At 44.7% G+C, this 20,953-nt stretch overlaps 2 protein-coding genes, 1 long non-coding RNA gene and 1 pseudogene across 4 annotated transcripts; 3 read left to right on the forward strand and 1 right to left on the reverse strand.

Annotated features, from left to right (window-relative positions):
- Nucleotides 1-7,348: 7,348 nt before the first annotated feature.
- LOC127311877 (cell division cycle protein 48 homolog pseudogene) lies at nt 7,349-9,709 on the forward strand (annotated as a pseudogene).
- Nucleotides 9,710-9,943: 234 nt separating this feature from the next.
- On the forward strand, nt 9,944-10,891 carry LOC127313247 (uncharacterized). Its single transcript, XR_007858852.1, has 2 exons — nt 9,944-10,126; nt 10,433-10,891. It is a non-coding gene; the product is annotated as an uncharacterized lncRNA (long non-coding RNA).
- Nucleotides 10,892-12,322: 1,431 nt separating this feature from the next.
- Nucleotides 12,323-16,138, reverse strand: LOC127313244 (histone deacetylase 2). Of its 2 annotated transcripts, XM_051343797.2 has the most exons (13): nt 15,920-16,135; nt 15,770-15,825; nt 15,568-15,685; nt 15,402-15,464; nt 15,245-15,313; nt 14,984-15,150; nt 14,632-14,696; nt 14,508-14,554; nt 14,061-14,105; nt 13,912-13,962; nt 13,300-13,386; nt 12,858-12,945; nt 12,323-12,753 (listed from the first exon to the last, which is right to left on the reverse strand). In XM_051343797.2, exons 1-13 carry the CDS (start codon nt 16,022-16,024, stop codon nt 12,659-12,661), a joined length of 1,056 nt encoding a protein of 351 aa, XP_051199757.1. In that variant the 5' UTR covers nt 16,025-16,135; the 3' UTR covers nt 12,323-12,658. The 2 variants fall into 2 exon arrangements, with proteins under 2 accessions (XP_051199757.1, XP_051199758.1); XM_051343798.2 differs by lacking the exons at nt 13,912-13,962; nt 14,061-14,105 and having other exon boundaries at nt 15,920-16,138.
- A 170-nt stretch (nt 16,139-16,308) lies between these two features.
- LOC127313246 (uncharacterized) lies at nt 16,309-19,630 on the forward strand. Its single transcript, XM_051343799.2, has 8 exons — nt 16,309-16,479; nt 16,562-16,687; nt 17,177-17,388; nt 17,739-17,882; nt 18,044-18,258; nt 18,337-18,595; nt 18,848-19,005; nt 19,184-19,630. Exons 1-7 carry the CDS (start codon nt 16,395-16,397, stop codon nt 18,974-18,976), a joined length of 1,170 nt encoding a protein of 389 aa, XP_051199759.1. The 5' UTR covers nt 16,309-16,394; the 3' UTR covers nt 18,977-19,005; nt 19,184-19,630.
- Nucleotides 19,631-20,953: the final 1,323 nt, after the last annotated feature.

Below are 20,953 nucleotides of genomic sequence, written 5' to 3' on the forward strand. Positions count from 1 at the left end.
CAAGACAACAAAATCCACGGGGACAAGGTTATTGTTAACCGTAATGTGAACATTATCAATCCTCCCTAAAGGTTTCTTTATAGAATTATCAGCAAGATTAACATCCAAATAACAATTTTTCAATGGTGGCAAGTCAAGCATATCATAGAGTTTCTTAGGCATAACAGAAATACTTGCACCAAGATCACATAAAGCATTACAATCAAAATCATTGACTTTCATCTTAATGATGGGCTCCCAACCATCTTCCAACTTCCTAGGAATAGAAGTTTCAAGTTTTAATTTCTCTTCTCTAGCTTTAATGATAGCATTTGTAATATGTTTTGTAAAGGCTAAATTTATAGCACTAGCATTAGGACTTCTAGCAAGTTTTTGTAAGAACTTAATAACTTCAGAGATATGACAACTATCAAAATCTAAACCGTTATGATCTACAGCATTCTGAAAAATTTCAGCACTTTTATCACAAACAGTTTCAGCAGTTTCAGGCAATTTTGCATGCTTTGCACTAGGAGTATAAACATTGCCAACACCAATTATTTTATCATTGATAGTAGGAGGTTTAGCAACATGTGAAGCATTAACATTACTAGTGGTGGTAATAGTCCAAACTTTAGCTACATTACTCTCTTTAGCAAGTTTTTCTTTTTCTTCTCTTTCCCACCTAGCATGCAATTCAGCCATCAATCTAATATTGTCATTAATTCGAACTTGTATGGCGTTTGCTGTAGCAAATGACTTAATATCTTTATCTTCATTAGGCATAACTTTCAATTTCAAAAGATCAACATCAGCAGCAAGACTATCAACCTTAGAAGCAAGAACATCAATTTTACCAAGCTTTTCTTCAACAGATTTGTTAAAAGCAGTTTGTGTACTAATAAATTCTTTAAGCATGACTTCAAGACCAGAGGGTGTACTCCTACTATTGTTGTAAGAATTACCATAAGAATTACCATAACCATTACCATTATTAGAAGTATATGGCCTATAGTTGTTACCAAAATTATTACTATAAGCATTGTTGTTGAAATTATTACTTTTAATGAAGTTCACATCAACATGCTCTTCTTGAGCAACCAATGAAGCTAAAAGAACATTATTAGGATCAACATTAGATCTACCATTAACAAGCATAGACATAATAACATCAATCTTATCACTCAAAGAAGAGGTTTCTTCAACAGAATTTACCTTCTTACCTTGCAGAGTCCTTTCGGTGTGCAATTCAGAGTAATTGATCATCATATCATCAAGAAGTTTTGTTGCAGCACCCAAAGTGATGGACATAAAAGTACATCCAGCAGCTGAATCCAATAGGTTCCTCGAAGAAAAATTTAATCCTGCATAGAAGGTTTGGATGATCATCCAAGTAGTTAGTCCATGGGTAGGGCAATTCTTTACCAAAGATTTCATTCTTTCCCATGCTTGGGCAACATGTTCATTATCCAATTGCTTAAAATTCATAATGCTACTTCTCAAAGATATAATTTTAGCAGGAGGATAATATCTACCAATGAAAGCATCTTTACATTTAGTCCATGAATCAATACTATTCTTAGGCAAAGATAGCAACCAATCTTTAGCTCTTCCTCTTAAGGAGAAAGGAAACAATTTCAGTTTTATAATATCCCCATCTACATCCTTATACTTTTGCATTTCACAAAGTTCAACAAAATTATTAAGATGGGCACCAGCATCATCAGAACTAACACCACAAAATTGCTCTCTCATAACAAGATTTAGTAAAGCAGGTTTAATTTCATAAAATTCTGATGTAGTAGCAGGTGGAGCAATAGGAGTGCATATAAAATCATTATTATTGGTGCTAGTGAAATCACACAACTTAGTGTTCTCAGGAGTATTCATTTTAACAGTAATAAAAATAAGTAAAGCAAACTAAATTAAGTAAAGTAAAACAAGTAACTATTTTTTTGTATTTTTGATATAAAGAAAGCAAACAAGACAAAAAATAAAATAAAGTAAAGCAAGACAATAAACAAAGTAAAGAGATTAGATGTGAGAGACTCCCCTTGCAGCGTGTCTTGATCTCCCCGGCAATGGCGCCAGAAAAAGAGCTGCTTGTGACGGTAAAGCCCACGTCGGTTGGGAACCCCAAGAGGAAGGTATGATGCGTACAACAGCAAGTTTTCCCTCGGTAAGAAACCAAGGTTATCGAACCAGTAGGAGATGAAGGCCACGTGAAGGTTGTTGGTGGAGGAGTGTAGTGCGGCGCAACACTAGGGATTCAGGCGCCAACGTGGAACCTGCACAACAGAATCAAAATACTTTGCCCCAACTTAACAGTGAGGTTGTCAATCTCACCGGCTTGCTGTAAACAAAGGATTAAACTTATGGTGTGGAGAATGATGTTTGTTTGCAAAGAAAAACAGAGAACATAGATTGCAGTAGATTGTATTTCAGATGTAAAAGAATGGACCGGAGTCCACAGTTCACTAGTGGTGTCTCTCCAATAAGATAAATAGCATGTTGGGTGAATAAATTACAGTTGGGCAATTGACAAATATAGATGCACATACATATATCATGATGACTACTATGAGATTTACTTAGGGCATTACGACAAAGAACATAGACCGCTATCCAGCATGCATCTATGCCTAAAAAGTCCACCTTCGGGTTAGAATCCGCACCCTTCCAGTATTAAGTTGCAAACAACAGACAATTGCATTAAGTATTGTGCATAATGTAATCAACACAAATATCCTTAGACAAAGCATCAATGTTTTATCCCTAGTGGCAACAGCACATCCACAACCTTAGAACTTTCTGTCACTGTCCCAGATTCAATGGAGGCATGAACCCACTATCGAGCATAAATACTCCCTCTTGGAGTTACAAGTATCAACTTGGCCAGAACCTCTACTAGCAGCGGAGAGCATGCAAGATCATAAACAACACATATATGATAGATCAGTAATCAACTTGACATAGTATTCAATATTCATCGGATCCCAACAAACACAACATGTAGCATTACAAATAGACGATCTTGATCATGATAGGCAGCTCACAAGATCTAAACATGATAGCACAAGAGGAGAAGACAACCATCTAGCTACTGCTATGGACCCATAGTCCAAGGATGAACTACTCACGCATCAATCCGGAGGCGGGCATGGTGATGTAGAGCCCTCCGGTGATGATTCCCCTCTCCGGCAGGGTGCCGCAGGCGATCTCCTGAATCCCCCGAGATGGGATTGGCGGCGGCGGCGTCTCTGGAACTTTTCTCGTATCGTGGCTCTCGGTGATAGGGTTTTCGCGACGGAGAGATTATATAGGCGAAGGGGCAGAGTCGGGAGGCGCCCGAGGGGCCCACCCCATAGGGCGGCGCGCCCAGGGGTGGGGCCGCGCCCCCCTAGGGTGTGGCCGCCTCGTCGCCCCTCTTCGTCTCCTCTTCGGACTTCTGGAAGGCTCCGTGCAAAATAATACCGTGGGCTTTTGTTTCGTCCAATTCCGAGAATATTTCGTGTGTAGGATTTCTGAAACCAAAAACAGCAGAAAACAGGAACTGGCGCTTGATGTCTACGCACGCTTCTATTCCTGTAGACAGTGTTGGGCCTCCAAGAGCAGAGGTTTGTAGAACAGCAGCAAGTTTCCCTTAAGTGAATCACCCAAGGTTTATCGAACTCAGGGAGGAAGAGGTCAGAGATATCCCTCTTAAGCAACCCTGGAATTACGATACAAGAAGTCTCTTGTGTCCCCAACACACCTAATACACTTGTCAGATGTATAGGTGCACTAGTTCGGCGAAGAGATAGTGAAATACAAGTAATATGGATGAATATGAGTGGTAATAGCAATCTGAAATAAAGATGGCAGCAAGCAAACATGTAACAGAACTTGTTGGAAACGGTGTTTCAATGCTTAGAAACAAGGCCTAGGGATCATACTTTCACTAGTGGACACTCTCAACAACGATCACATAAATAAATAAATTCTCTTCTCTTATGCTACTTTTAAAGACTCTATTGTTGGATAACAAACACCATTCATTGTGTAGGGCTACGAGAGCACCCTCAAGCCGGAGTAAACAAGCTCCACAACGTCATAAAGGAATCACACAAGATGCAAACACTGTCACTGTCACACCATAGAGAGTAATTCCGGAGTTCATATAAAGTAACTCTAGAGTGCATAGTAATAGTTAACTTCACAATCTACAAGAGATCACGATCATAACCTACGCCAAGTACTACATGATGCACACACTGTCCACATTACATCATGAAGGAGGAATAGACTACTTTAATAACATCACTAGAGTAGCACATAGATTAATAGTGATACAAAGCTCATGATCACATAAAGATCACATGGGAGAGAGAGATGAACCACATAGCTACCGGTACAGCCCTTAGCCTCGAGGGAGAACTACTCCCTCCTCATCATAGGAGACAGCAGCAGCGATAAAGATGGCGGTGATGTCGATGGAGATGCCTTCCGGGGGCACTTCCCCGTCCCGGCGGTGTGCCGGAACAGAGACTTCTGTCCCCCGAATCTTGGCTTCGCGATGGCGGCAGCTGCGCAACTTTTCTCGTCCCGTGGCTTAATCCTTTAGGGTTTTCGCGACGGAGTCCTTAAGTAGGCAGAAGGGCAGCCTCGGAGGGGCCCTGGTGGGGCCACACAATAGGGGGGCGCGCCCCACCCCTTGGCCGCGCCGCCCTGGCGTGTGGCCCCCCTGGCTCCCCTCTGGTCTCTCTCCGGTGTTCTGGAAGCTTCGTGGAAAAATAAGGTTCTGGGCGTTGATTTTGTCCGATTCCGAGAATATTTCCTTTGTAGGATTTCTGAAACCAAAAACAGCAGAAAACAACAACTGGCCCTTCGGCATCTCGTCAATAGGTTAGTTCCGGAAAACGCATCAAAACGATATAAAGTGTGAACAAAACATGTAGGTATTGTCATAAAACTAGCATGGAACATAAGAAATTATAGATACGTTTGAGACGTATCAGCGCTTCGGTATCTTGTTAATAGGTTAGTGCCGGAAAATGCATCAAAATGATGTAAAGTGTATATAAAACATGTGAGTATTATCATATAACTAGCATGAAACATAAGAAATTATAGATACGTTTGAGACGTATCAGATCGCTACGTCATGCTAGCAATCCAGTATATGAATATATGGGTACAGGGTGCCGCCGTAGGTGAAGGTGTTGTATCTAGTCTAGTTCTAATCCGCGGGTTGCGATGTCTAGGAGTATCGCGTGTATGATCTTACATATTGTGTTGTTTGAATATCTAATCTAAGGGGTGCCCCTGTCTGGCTTTATATATGCAACCAGGTTAGGGTTTACAAAAGTTCTAGTAGAATAGGTATTGGCGTCCTCTTTCTTGTAGTCCAAGTTGATACTACGTGTGGGTATATCTTGTCGAGTCCTTGCGCTAGTCCACCTCCATAATCTGCATTGAGTATAGCAATGTCAGGTACCCGAAGGGTAATTCCCACAACAGTAGCCCCCGAGTGTCTGGTCGAAATGAAGCTTCGGGCAAGGACTAAAGTCGTCATCATCTGAATGTCTTGATCATCCGAAGAATGTTGGATCTTGCGCGAAGTTATTTTGTATCGGGTGCCGCGCAGCGCTCCCGATGGGAGTAGCCCCCGAGTCTATGGACGGGTGCTTGCAGCCGCGTGTAGACTCGAGTTGTACTACTCGAAGAGCTTGATGTTGATGTTGGTGTTTTTTGAATCCTTTTCATCATTCGATACTTTTAAATCTATCGGTTCTTCAAAAATATGCAGGCTCAATAGAAGCTGAAAAACTGACGAACCAAGTATCAGAATAATGATCTGTTTTCATCGTTAGAGTCATCGTGACGAGATCTTCAAAACTAGATATCATACGAATATGTTTCGTCGATTTTTTCAGAGATGCAACTTTCGTATGGGAAAAGCAATTTTATTATTGAGACAAGCAACTTTAGCATTGAGGAAAGAAACTTTGTTTTGTGGTAGTTGTTTTTCACCGTCCTCTGCTTTGACATAGTTGAGACAAGCAACTTTATTGTCGACAGAGCAATATAGTCCGACTGAGCAAGTCCTACGTCCGATAGAGCAATAGTTAATGCGAATTTGTCTACCTCTCCAGCAAAATAGTCTACCATTATGGTGATTGGTGAAGTTGCTTAGAGTTGAATTCAATTTGTCTCGTGATGTTGAGAAGTTTCCTATCATTGCAGGGAACTTGGATACCATTGCAGCGAAGTCTCCTACTGCTGCAATGAAGTTGCATGATGTTTCCATGGAGTTGCATTTTTTTTGTGAAATTGATTATAGTCAGTTGCATTGAATTTGTCTCGTGCTGTTGCGAAGTTGCCTATTGTTGCAACGAAGTTGGTCATGTTGCTGTGGAGTTGCATCTTGTTGTTGTGAAGTTCAACTGCATTGGAGTTGTCCGCCGTTGCTATGAAGTTGCTTACTATTGTGTTGTGATATTGTATAGTGTCATCTCCGATGCATTGCGAGACATCGGTGTTGCTGTGAAGTTGCCTACCACCACATCGAAGTTGCCTACAACTGTTACGAATCAAGTTTCTTTCGCGGACATCAAAGTTGCTTTGTCGTGCGGCAAAGTTGTTTTGTCGTGCAATAAAGTTGCTTCTTAAAAAAATATGTCGAAAAATATATAAATGTGATCTAGTTTTGAAGATTTTTTAAAAGGCTGTAAGAAAACTCTTTGCCTGGTGATGGGTTTCGGAGGAGGAGGAAGTGGTTGGCTTCTGTTAGGCATTTTTTTCTCTTTTATCATGTTTTCATCAGTAATCTTTTGTTGTACCTTCAATAAAAGTATGTGGGAAAACCTAGTCGATGTGATCAGGTGTGGATTGTTGTTGCGTTATGGTGTGTAAGGATGGAAACCTTGTAGTATGCTGGTTTGTTTAATAAAATTGGGGATATAATCCCTTTTATCTTAAAAAAGAGTTATGAAGATTTTGTCGCTAGGATTTTAGAAGTGAAAATGAATTAAAATTCGGACCCATGGTTCAAAAGTTATGCAGGTGGAGCTGTTCCTGAATCCTGAGTATCCTTCCCTTTGGCAGGGTGTGCCAGACCCTACGAACGATCGCCCATACGCCCGCTAGATAAACCCAAAAAAAAAAACGAAAACGACACGAACCTTTTCCGAATTCGGGCTAGTCGCGAACGAACGGGCTACCTGGTCGGAGTCGACTTCCAGTTCCAGGACGAGACGGCCACGCTCGATGCTTTAAAAAGCCCCAGTGTTTCCTCCTCGATCACCAGACCACAATCGCACACGTTCGTTCGAAACTTCAATCGAGCCAAACGAATCCAAGGACTAGAGATCAGCTGAGAGCGCGTGCGATGGAGAGCGCGTCGTCGTCGAAGAAGGCGGCGAACCGGCTGGTGGTGGAGGAGGCGACCACGGACGACAACTCCATCTGCAACCTCCACCCGGCCACCATGGACGAGCTCTCCATCTTCAAGGGCGACCTCGTGCTGCTCAAGGGCAAGCGTCGCCGCGCCACCGTCTGCATCGTCGTCCCCGACGACACCTGCGAGGAGCACAAGCTCAGGATCAACAAGGTGACCCGCTCCAACCTCAGGATGCGCATCGCCGACGTCGTGTCCGTGCACCTCTGCCCCGACGCCAAGTACGGTAGGCGCGTGCACGTCCTCCCCGTCGATGACACCGTCGAGGGCATCACGGGCAACCTGTTCGAGGCCTACCTCAAGCCCTACTTCGCGGACGCCTACCGCCCGGTGCACAAGGGCGACCTCTTCCTCGTGCGCGGCGGCATGCGGAGCGTCGAGTTCAAGGTCATCGAGATCGACCCTGCCATCGACAACTACTGCATCGTGGCGGGGGACACGGAGATCTTCTGCGACGGCGAGCCGGTGAAGAGGGAGGACGAGGAGAGGCTCGACGGCATCGGCTATGACGACGTGGGCGGCATGCGCAAGCAGATGAACCAGATCAGGGAGCTGGTCGAGCTGCCGCTCAGGCACCCGCAGATTTTCAAGTCTCTCGGCGTGAAGCCTCCCAAGGGCATCCTCTTGTACGGCCCTCCCGGCTCCGGAAAGACGCTGATTGCTCGTGCCGTGGCCAACGAGACAGGAGCCTTCTTCTTATGCATCAATGGCCCCGAGATCATGTCCAAGATGGCCGGCGAGAGCGAGAGCAACTTGAGGAAGGCCTTCGAAGAGGCCGAGAAGAACGCGCCGTCCATCATCTTCATTGATGAGATCGACTCCATTGCTCCAAAGAGGGAGAAGACACACGGCGAGGTGGAGAGGCGCATCGTGTCCCAGCTGCTGACGCTCATGGACGGGATGAAGGCGCGAGCGCACGTCATCGTCATGGGCGCCACGAACCGCCCCAACAGTATCGACCCTGCTCTCAGGCGCTTCGGGAGGTTCGACCGCGAGATCGACATTGGCGTGCCGGACGAGGTCGGCCGCCTTGAGGTTCTACGCATCCACACCAAAAACATGAAGCTCTCTGAGGATGTTAACTTGGAGGTGGTCGCCAAGGACACTCACGGGTATGTTGGCGCTGACTTGGCCGCACTCTGCACCGAAGCGGCGCTGCAATGTATTAGGGAGAAGATGGACGTGATTGATCTTGAGGATGACACAATCGACGCCGAGATCTTGAACTCCATGGCTATCACCAACGACCACCTCAAGACTGCTCTCGTCGGCACTAACCCTTCGGCGCTTCGCGAGACCGTCGTGGAGGTGCCCAACGTCAGCTGGAGCGACGTCGGCGGTCTCGACGGTGTCAAGAGGGAGCTGCAGGAGACTGTGCAGTACCCGGTGGAGCACCCCGAGAAGTTTGAGAAGTTCGGCATGTTGCCTTCCAAGGGCGTCCTCTTCTACGGGCCACCAGGCTGCGGCAAGACGCTGCTGGCCAAGGCGATCGCCAACGAGTGTCAAGCCAACTTCATCAGCATCAAGGGGCCCGAGCTGCTCACCATGTGGTTCGGCGAGAGCGAGGCCAACGTCCGTGAGATCTTCGACAAGGCGAGGCAGTCGGCGCCGTGCGTGCTCTTCTTCGACGAGCTCGACTCGATCGCGATGCAGCGCGGCGGGAGCGTGGGAGACGCCGGCGGTGCAGCCGACAGGGTCCTGAACCAGCTGCTGACGGAGATGGATGGCATGAACGCCAAGAAGACGGTGTTCATCATCGGCGCCACCAACAGGCCGGACATCATCGACTCGGCGTTGCTCCGTCCCGGCCGCCTCGACCAGCTCATATACATCCCCTTGCCGGACGAGGCCTCGCGACACCAGATCTTCAAGGCTTGCCTCAGGAAGTCTCCCGTGGCCAAGGACGTCGACCTCGGTGCACTCGCGAGATTCACGAAAGGTTTCAGTGGTGCCGACATTACAGAGATTTGTCAGAGGGCGTGCAAGTATGCCATCAGGGAAGACATCGAGAAGGACATCGAGAGGCAGAGGTCAGGCATGGAGATGGACGGCGGGCAGGAAGATGAAGTGGCTGAGATCAAGGCAGCTCACTTCGAGGAGTCGATGAAGTACGCGAGGAGGAGTGTGAGCGACGGCGACATCAGGAAGTACCAGTCGTTTGCTCAGACGTTGCAGCAGTCCAGGGGCTTCGGCACCGAGTTCCGCTTCCCGGCGCAGCCACAAGCGTCAGAAGTTTCTCCCATTGCCTTTGACACCTCGGTGGCAGCGGATGAGGATGATCTCTACAACTAATTTGACGGGCAATCAGCATAGATAGGTTCTGATTTATTTATTTATTTTGCTTTTATCTGTACTCATGTAACTGAATTTGGCATGAGTGTCCCTGTCATATGTTTTTCTCATACAGTTCAATAACCGAATTTGGGGAATTGGAATTTGTGGCCCTAATTCCGTTGTTTGGATACGCTTAGAATTAGGATCCGGAAATACATTCTAATTCCAGCCCGCACTCATCCAAAACGTTTTTTGTCGCTGGCCAATTCGGAGGGTGAGACCTCCCTATTGCCTCGGAATCGCGAAGCGGTAGGTCGCGCAGCCTCTTCTCCGCTCGAAAGCGACATTCCCTTGCCGAGCCTCGACAGAGCCGTCTCCGACCTGAAGCTAGCTGGCGGCGGCGCGACCTGCAGCAATCCGCCGCCGGTGGCAGTGGTGAGCGCCCCCGCCCCGCCCTCCTCTCCCTCTTCCCTACCGTCCCTCCTCTCCTTCCTCCCGGTCCTCCTCTCCATCTTCTCCATCGAACCCAAACTCAAGGTTGACCAGGCAGGATGGGGAAGAGCAGCGGGAGGGGTAGCAGCGGCGATAGGTGTAGCGGCAGCCGGAGGGAACGGCAACGGTGCAGCGGGATAGCCTGGCCGCCACCGCATCTCTGCCAGACGGGATTTCCCTCCTCCCCATCATCTTCTCTGATTGCATCGGCTAATGCTCGATTTTATTGTCCTGTGTGTGCTTGCTTAGATGGGGAGGAAGACCGTGAGGGATCCGTGGAAGATGTTTGTGGAGATGCAAAGGAACAGCCATCTCCAGATCATTAGCGATATTGTCCGATCAATTGCACTGCCCGTCAGCGGCCAAGCTCGAGCTGCTGCCATAATCTTCTCATCAATCGAGCTCATCTGCTCAGCAGCTCATCTGCTACTGGAACATAAATAGACACGAGAAAGAAGCTTGTGTCTCATTTTAATATATAAATACTGTGTTTTATGTTTGTACGTAACTTTATATTGTTCAAACTCAACCAAACATTTAATTCCGCCGCTTGTACATCCAAACATGAATTGTAATTGGAGGCTACAATTTGATTCTAACAACATCTACCATGCACATCCAAACGGCGGAATTGAAATGAAGTCATTTCCTTTCCATCTTGGTTTTGGTATTCCATTTAAATTCAATTCCAAGATTCAATTCTATGCATCCAAACACAGCGTAGCGAAGAAGTAGTATGCCATTAATGTTTTTGGGTGGCTTCACAAACAGTGACAGAGATGATAGTTTTTACTTGTACCTGTCGAATTTTGGGGCAGAAATAGTAGAGCTGATGCATCACTCTGTTAAACACCTCGTTTCTCTCTGCCCTCAGTAAAAACGGGTTCAGCCGGCCTGCTGGCAGAAGTGATGCTGTCAGTTCTGAAGCTCCTTTTCGAAAAGAAAAAAATCAGTTCTGAAGCTGTTCTTTTAGTTACAGATAGAGCTGATGTATGTGTAAAGAACCTCGATACCATATTCATCCAGTTAAAATTAGTAGCAGTAACAATTAGTAATGCCAGATGCAGGTTAAGGAATAATTCTCACACGGTGAAGGTGCAGATAAAATATTATTCAAATCAAAATCCTCAAGTAATCACAATCCATAATACAAGTCAAACATAGTATCCAGAAGTATTATAACACAATCGCGGGAGTATCTATTCCTAGATGCCCATTACAACTATGAAACCTGAGCATGTGCTCCAGAACACCAAAGAAAAATTTAAATTTTGATGCCCATTACAACTATGAAACCTGATCAAACAGAACAACGAATAAGCCAGGCTAACCACCTTCCAACACATGATTCAATAAATTATCATGATTCTTTCCAACGAAAGCTTAACCATTAATTCAGAGTCTAAAGACATCACATTAGAAAGTTTGTCAACTAAAACATATTTCTAATTTGGAAGACTGAAGTCGTTTGGAAGCCAGGTTTTCATTTCATTTGTAGCATTTTGAAATGAATACATGTATTCATTTCATTTACATTGTAATTCCAGAAATGGACACTTGTTTGGTTGCCACAGGAATTGTAAATGAAAGTAGAATTCAATATTGAATTTGTTTGGTTGCCACAGGAATTATGAATGACAGGTTTCAGTTCGGAATTGTGATTACACATGGCATCATTTTGCTGGATTTCCTAAATGAAATGATAGCCCAATTCTGTGGCAACCAAACAGCCCACCTATGAAATTTTAAAATGAATTCCAGAATTCCAGACTCAAATGATGGATACCAAACGACCTCTAATTGTTTCTAACTTGGAAGAGTGGAGCTGCCTCATCTGGAGGGAGACTGACTCTTGTTAATTTCTGCCTTTCAACTTGCCCGTGGTGGTGGACAATTCATATCCACGAAACGTACCACTCAAGACACTGCCATCGGAGGAGACAAAGGCATCGTGTGGAGGTGGCTGGACAGTTCGAACCATCAGCGTCTTTCCGGCAAAAAGCTGTAATGCTTCTACAAAGGAAGGGGGCAAATTTCCAAATAGCATGAATTACAGAACAGTGAACTGTAGGACATCCAAACAAGCCTGCAACGGAAGCCAACAAAAAATATCTTTAAAACTACCAGGAAAAGCCAGCAGGACAAAACAGCATATTAAATCTTTGTTCGTCACCTTCAGGATCTATACAGTACAAAACGGTATATTTAGTGGCTCCAAGGCAAAATTATTAACCGAAACCCGTATAGTTTGCGCTTGAGACGGCTTAATGGGGATCAACTGGGATCTCCAAGTGTTCTCTCTTGTCATGGTCACCCTCTCTAAGCTTCCCTGTTGCTTACTCTTCTCGGAAACAAAGGCCTTATGACATATATACAAGGTGGCAACACATTTGTGTAAGACATACATTCTAATTACAAGATATATACACCCAGTAGATGTGTCCTCCAGGTTGAACACTCGTGGCAGGTGCTCCTTTAGCCTAGCTGGCTACCTAGTTGTATCAAGTTCTTCTGTGAGAGATTGATGATCGAATCTGCGATTACTCGTGCACTCAACTTCATGTAGCCGCCTGAGAAGGGGGTGGAACAGTGTGCAGGATGTGATATTAGTAGTTGATGTATGCGAATATGCAGGATAGCAACAAAAACATGAATTATAAGGGAAGTGGTTCACCTGATGTCAGCATGAGAAGGGGAATGTTCTGATCTTTTGCAAACCTGAACACCTTTTCATCTCTAATCACCACACCTTCAGGACTTATCTGAAATTTTGGGGGAAAACATGTAAGATTCAGCAGCATCAAGCCAACTGGTGCAAGGGACTGAAGCAAAACAAAGGCAATATTTAAATTTTAAACTAGTGTTCATAATACGTCACCGCATGATTAGTTTCCAATTTTCTGGTGTGCCATTACAGCCAAAAAAGATCTAGCTTAGGCGGAGAACTGTTGGACTAAGCTAAGTCTTGTTGCCGTTTATGGTTAAGATTCTGTACAATGATGCAATCAAGAAACTTTTTGCATTTTGCACCGTTGCAGAATACATTATACACAGGCGAAGCTATTTATTTATTGGTCTAATCTTTGTGAATAAAATAGAGTCGATTAGAAAAGTACATTCAAGTTCCCCAATGGATCACCATCCAGGATGTCTGTTCCAGCATTATAAACAATCAACTGGGGCTGAAATCTACTTTCTGCGACCTGCAAACGGCATGATCCAAGAGGAACTGTAAATAGCAAGTCTCATAACAAGAAATAAAATTATAAATATAAAAGAAGAGTGAATGGTTAAAAGTGCAACAAGTCTGGCAAACGGGAGGAACAAGTACACTGCGAAGTGCATAAAGTTGGAAAGTTGGATTACAATAACAGATTAAAAAAAGTATTGCACTACCATTGTGTATGACCATGTCATCAGAAAGTAACATGAGAAATTATGTTGGTGCCAACCCATTTTGAACATATTTTTGTCCCATCTCAAACCTCTATTTCAGTTGAATGTGACGCAAATAACTTATTCAACACTATGCTCTTCACCTCACAATCTAAAATAGTATATAAAAATCACCTTTATGTCCAGTTTACTCTGTAATCCTAGAATATTGCAAAACATGGCACATCAGATACCATCTTTCTCCTAACAATTCTCCTTAGCCATTGCACACAGGATAATTTCATTTATAAATGCAAAATTTGCAAGCACCCCATCTGTAAGTGTAAAGATACCTTGAGAGCCTTGTCAAGCTGATCCAAGTAATCATCTGTTTTTGTCCCACTCTAAAATGCACAATCACATAATGCACTCAATTCTTATTTGAATTACATGAAAAGAAACAAGAGAATAAATAACCAACAGCTTGCAAGATGTAACTTACAACTAACTCGACTTTTTGATCAATATGCCGCTTAGCAGCATGGTCCTAAAAAAAGTTGTCAGTTTATATATAACATCGGAAACATTATATGCATCCAATAAAACGGAATGACAATAGACAAGGACTGAACTTAAATTTGGTGACACAGACTAAGCATTGGACAGTGGGTGTTCAAGATTTCATAGCAATAAAACATTAGAAATAATTTTAGCATACACAGCAGGACTTCTGTTCTTTCTTTTATATTGCATCATTCTTTGTATGTTATCTTCCAAAGCATGATGCAGGATATAAGTTTCTGGGGTTGAGAACAGAACTTATTGTCAACACCATGACATGGAAAAATATTCTAGACAAGTAACCTCTACACCAGAAGCAGTTCTGAACCATCAAAAGGAAGCTTGAATTTCCACAGTTGTAACTAGAATTCTAGAAAGTGGTGCTTACGAAGGGATAAATTCCAGCATTGTACATGTCCAAAATGTAAACCCTTCCTGCAAGCGAAAAATTGAGATCCTCGTGTCATCATTGTGAACATAAAATGCAGAGAAGAACAGAATAGAGGGCATACCATCATTAGCGAAATCCTTTTCATGGCCATTTCCTTGGTGAGCATCCAGATCTATGATCATTACTCTGCAAGTGTTTGAAAAGGATAGGCACTTATACGAAGCTAAACTGGTGAGTAAACAATATACAGATGTTTGAACCCTTGCATTGCACTGCCAGTACAAGTCCTACGCAGTTGGCGGAACATAGTGCTAAACAAGATTAACATGACAGAGGATGACTATCAACGCAGATAGTTTACGGAGTATATTCACAGCTGGGCAAGCAATCACTTTGTACAAGTCACATAAATAGTTCCAGACTAAAGAAACATAGTTTCTACAGTCACAGTCCGGTCGGTACAAGTTTCTCACCTTGAAATATTTAATCGGACGAAGGCAAACTGAATGCAGAGTGTAATATCAGCGTAGGCACAAAACCCACCCCCTTCCTCCGCCGAACAATGGTGAAATCCCCCGCCGACGTTAACGGCCCATCCCCTCTCGAGCGCAAGCTTGGCTGATAAAATGGACCCACCCACCTACGGAGAAAAGGAACTAGCTTATAGAGTTTCCTCAAAATATCCATGTGTTTAATTCCAGTACAGATGGGGGCTGCTAACCACAAGACGTCACCTGCTTCCGGAAGGGGTACAGTAGCTTTTGCTGCACCACCCAATTAGGAATGAGCGTTACAGGAGGAACCTGAAATAAAAGAACATCTCATTAGCAATCTCAACTGCGTTAATTTCTAACAGTCAGGCCAACTGAACTTCCTCTGATAAATTAGTACCTCCACAATGGCTGCAACCCTGAAGCTGCTCTTGAGGCTGTTCAAGTATGAATCCGTGTGAACCTGGTCAAGCAAAGACATCGAACAAACTTAAAGGGGGATCAGACAATAAGATGGCAAACTATAGCCAAGCAAAAGAAACAGGTTCCTGATTATTGGTTCGTACCACCAGTAAATCTTCCTTGGAAGCTTCCAACGGCTCAATCACTCTGTTCTTCTCCAGGTGGCCTTCCGCGGTGAGGAACCTGCATATCCGGCCCCATTTGGAGGAGTCGAACGGGTGCCTGCACAAGATGTCGCGCGCACAGCGTGAGGCGTAGCCGAGGCATGTCTACGAAGGTACTGGAGGCAGCAGGCGGCTCACTCACAGCTTCTCGATTCCGAGGAAGGCGATGTCGTAGGCCGCCGAGTAGACCACCGGAGCCTGCGAGGACGCAACCGCAACCGCGCGCAGATTAACAAGCGATGATGATCGGAGTAAGTAACCGGGGGAACGTTTCCGCGGGCGAGCGACTGACCTTGGAGCCCGGGACGTCGAAGTAGAGCTTGCTGGAGAGGATGCGGTTGCGGCGGAGCGCGTCCGCCGCGGTGGGCCCTTTCGGGGCGGCGGATGAGGAGGACATCCCGGCCGCCGGCCGCCGGGTGGTCAGGGCTCCGGCGGGGTTGCGGCGGCGACGAGTGGTGGCGTCCACGTCCGGGGCTGGGAGTAGCGTTGAGTTGCCGCGGGGAAGAGGAACAATGGAGATGGGGCGCACGGCCCCAGGAGAATCCATTCGGTGGCGGTGCTCGGATTATTTCCAGCCAGTCCTTCCGAAGATACATATTTTCATATCTGCCCCTGCTTTCCGTTACTGCAGCCCCCGCAAAGTCATTTTCACCACACGAAAACTTTATCCGCGGAAGATCAGGTGGTGAAATGTAAAATACCACGCCGCCGCCCGCCGAGGAGAAAGATCGCGTCCACTCCAGTCCTTCGGCCGCCGCGCCGCTTCCATGGCGATCTCGAGGGCCCGGGGCCGGGCGGTGCCCCTCCTCCCGCTCCTCCTCCTCATCCTCCTCGCCCCGCTCATCTACTCCGGTGCGGCCCCGCGGCGCCTTCCTCCACGCATTGCGCAGCTTGTTGCTCCCCCTGACGATCCAATCTGTGTCCGTCCTTGCAGTTTCCAGGCTGCGGTTGAGCTGGGCGCCGGAGCAGCTGCCCCATCCTGCGGCGCCGAAGCGTCCCGATGTCCTCGTGCTCGGCCCGGCCGCCGGCCAGGGCCGCCCCGATCGCCTCCAGTGCCAAGGTTTTTTTTCCTTCAGCTTCGGTAGTCCCATCAGTTTCTCGCATTGTGAATTGTGATACAGTAGTGGGTTGTGGCGCTGCTGGGTTTCGGAGCTGGGGAGTAGAGTTGGCCCGTGACACTGAGGAGTGGCGAAGCCACATTCAGTTAACACCACAACATTTTTGCAAAACCATCTTATGTTGGTACAAACAAATGAAAAGCATAGAAAACAGTGCACAGCTTGTAGATAACATCATACGTAAGCTCTGTACTATCCCGATTTGAAGCAATTCCGAGGAGGGTAGGAAACAAGAACACTGTTTATCAGCGCTTGACGAATGTACATGCTCTGCCGCATGTAAATTACCGATTGAACGCTGTGATATGCAATTTAGCAGTGGCAGTTAGGCTTCAGGATACCACGTAAGGTTATTCATACTTCTATAGCGTGAGTGAAATCAGCATCTACTGTGTGGCTACTGACTGACTGCATTATACCGTTTTCGTCAGGACTTAAAGCTGTGAATAAGATCAGTTTATCAAGTGAAAGGAAAGATTCTGGAGAACCTGTTTCGTTTGTTACAGTATTCACAACCTACAATTCTCACCCAGCTGGAGCTGGCAAAGTGCCATCTATTGATGCTGTAACTGTTGGGAAGCATTCTTATAGCAAGGAGGAAAGGTCCATGGCCATTCTGAACACCTTCGTCAGTTTCATACAGGTACTTCTTCCTTTTCTTCCTGTGTTTGTGCTGTCCACTAGGTAAAACCAGGATGCTTACATTTTTTATCATGTTGATGACTCATAATCACTCTCAGCTAAGAGGGTGAGATGGTAATAGAGAAAGAGGAATAAATGTTGCGAAGACTAAAATATAACTATTGACATGACCTCACTATGACCCAGGCACCCAGCTAGCACCCCCTTTTGTAGAATCCAATATGGGTGTTAGCATTCTGGCATATGAATTGAATCATCACAGTAGAAGGGACATAAATTGGTGATTGCGAGGATGTTTGTTCAACAAGCAAAGTCATAATATTGACTAATCTTATTTGTAGAACTCTGTAGGTGTCAATGCCAGCAAGCAAAGTCATAATATTGACTGATCCTAAATCCAAATTGTCAATAAATCAAGGGAGGGCCACAATACTTCCTATTGAAGGAAATTATTCTCGAGGAAATTTGATGCTTCAGAGAATCAAGTCTTACATTGTAAGTCGGTGTGCTTTATGCAAACAACAGTTTCCTGCATATGCTTTCTCAGATCAGAACTACTGCTTATGTGATCTAGAAATAATACTCCTGTGCAACCATCTATATGCATTATTTTCTTCTAAAATACCTTCATCTTTGTGTTTATGGTTCATATTCAGGCCTTTCTAGAGCTAAAACTTGAGGAGGTTGACCAAGTGAACAGTTTTCGTAATTATATTTTCACTGATTCTGATATGGCAGTGGTTGAGGATCTTGGGCATATCTTCAAGAGATATCCTCACTGTCACCTTGCTCTTACTTTTCGTAATAACAAAGGCCAACCTCTGAACTCTGGATTTGTAGCGGTGAGAGGGACCAGTGATGGCATCTCTAAGTAAGTAAAACATATATGTAACAAACCTTATTGTGAGAACTTGGCAGTAAATTGAATAATCCTTTCCTTTGCTTTTAGGGCTATCACATTCTTCAAAAAAGTCCTTGAAGCATACAACCTAAAATATATGAAGGCTTCACGCATGCTTGGTGATCAACTAGCACTGGCATGGGTTGTGAAGTCTTATCTGCCATCAGCTTTTGGGAAATTTTCTAGGCCTGAAATATTTACAGAAGAAGTCAATGGAACATCTGTTCTGTTTTTGCCTTGTGCGGTTTATAATTGGACTCCACCTGAGGGTGCTGGACAGTTCCATGGTATGCCCTTGGATGTTAAGGTATAGCAATTTTCCTACTCTAAGAAATTATTTGATCCATGTCCTTCTCATGATAAAAAATTTAACGCTAGTACTTTGCACAGTTATCTGCTCTTTTGCTATCGGTACACTGTTTTTCATGTCTTGCCACTTGTCAGTGTTACACGTGCTGATTTTGGGAAGCTCAAGCTCCCAGCTTCCCAGGAGCATGTTGTATGCAGTATTTTTTTCATTAAATATGATAGCTTACTGAATCTGATAAAATGTTCTTAGGTTGTCCATTTCAAAGGATCAAGAAAGCGTTTGATGCTTGAGGCATGGGATTTCTACAATTCAACCTCTCAATTATCTGACATGTTGTGCCTAATCTTGAAGAGTGGCAGAACAAAATACGACTTCTGAACCTTTGTTTCACAATGAAGTTACACCCGGTACAGTTTCTCTCCCTCCTGACAATCTCTGGCTCAGTCTGCATTTCGGGTTTTCTTTTCTAGTATCTTTTGTAGTTGTGGCAACACAGTTAGTGTTAGTCTTTGTGGTGTCTTTGCAATGCTTTATGTATGCTTTACTCTGAAATTTTCTCTTAACAAGCTTGCCTTCTTTTCACAGTTGATCATCACTGAACACCGCATGGTTCCATTTGGCATAGGCTCTGCAGTTCTGAGTCATTTCCAGAATCCAGGGGGCGCATGATGCAAATAGAGCCATCCAAGAAATACAGATACTGCACAATGAAAACAGGGTGATCCAGAATGCAAGGAGAGCACACATGTGTGATGAGAATGGCGCGAAGGGTGGAAACAGCGCCATACATGATACTAGCTATCAGGGTGATCATGTAGAAAAGTACCAGTTGTTTTGGTGATCATTTTGGTAGCTTTGTCACTTGTCACCCTTCACTAGCTCATGATAACAGTTTTTTGGTTGAGGGCTTGATGCGGATGAGATTATTGTAATTTTTTTATTTCAATACATGCTTAATTAGCAAATGATGATGCTTTGCTAAATGAGAAATATAGGAGGAAATATGACACTTGTACTCTGTACTCGATTTAACCTCCTCCTATCGCCTGCCTATTGGAGGGTCGTTGTGCGCGTGCCACTTGACCTACTGAGCACTTCAGAAGTTCAGGGAGGTTGTGCTCTGCTTCATGCCTCGTGCTGTTACAGTTCAGTGGCAAAATGTTACTCTGCAAAGCATAAGCTTGTATGCACTGTTTTGTTCAATTTAAGCCTTCACTGTTCAAACATGTAGGCAACTTGTTCCAGAACATTCAAACGGCAATGGCTTGGGAAGTTGTAATGGAAGAATGAAGGATTGCGTAAAACAGTGAGCTGTGCGCTCTGCCACATATATCAACAATAACAGCACCAATATATAAGACAGTTCGCCGAGATAACTGGTTCCACGGTCAAATGCATAGACCTTAGCATAGAGACAGTAATACCAGATACTTCCCAAGAACTGTTGAGACATAGCATAAAAATGAACAAGGTCAAATAGGATTAAGTAACAAGCAACTCTTGCAAAATAACACGTCAACTGTTTCGACACTGAATTCTGAATTCAAGTCCTAGATAGCTCTTTACCGTGCCATCTTGATAGCAAGCACTGCTCCAACTCACTTTAAGCCTAATAACTTAGTTAAATCACAGATCTCGATCAATCGACAAAGCTGGCAGCTGGTTCATGCAAAACTGATTCAGGGAAGTCATAGTAATGCTGATCATAGAATTCATAACAGTTGATTCACACAAAACTGGTCTACATGCAGGTCATACCAAACACAGTCAGGTTATTCAGAGAATCCGTCTTATCTACTGTGCTTGGGATGCGAAGAAGCAGCTGTTGAGTTTCTTTTAGTACACTAGCAAGTTTCTGGTGCTATGTGACATTAGCACTTTTAGTACATGACTTGATCTACTGTGTACAACATTGTATACTTGAGTATGTGAGCGGCTGCTGTGCCCCGCCACAGATCACGAAAATAACAGCAACAATATCACGGAGATAACTGACTCCATCCGCACAAGACCCAAATGCATAAGCCTCATCATAGCACAACGAAACAGTAGACCCAAAAACCAATGGCATAGCACAAAATTTAACTGGTTGAAAACCTGGTCAAATTGGGCATTGGGTAACAAAACAAACCCTTCCCAACAAACAAATAAAAATGAATAGTGTTTCATACCAGCCCAGCAAAGAAAGCCTAGGCAAGAAGTCTGCGCTTGCTTCTTCTACTAGATCAGAGAGGAGATGCGGGCAGCCGGGACATGGCTCCGCCATTGGTTTCAACACTGAATTCAGGTCCTACATAGTTCTTTGTCGCTTCCGTCAAGCACTACTCACTTGAAGGCACATAGCTCAAGGTTGTC

This window comes from Lolium perenne, chromosome 7 (genome assembly GCF_019359855.2).
Source record: "Lolium perenne isolate Kyuss_39 chromosome 7, Kyuss_2.0, whole genome shotgun sequence".
In the NCBI taxonomy this organism is placed as follows: Eukaryota; Viridiplantae; Streptophyta; class Magnoliopsida; order Poales; family Poaceae; genus Lolium; species Lolium perenne.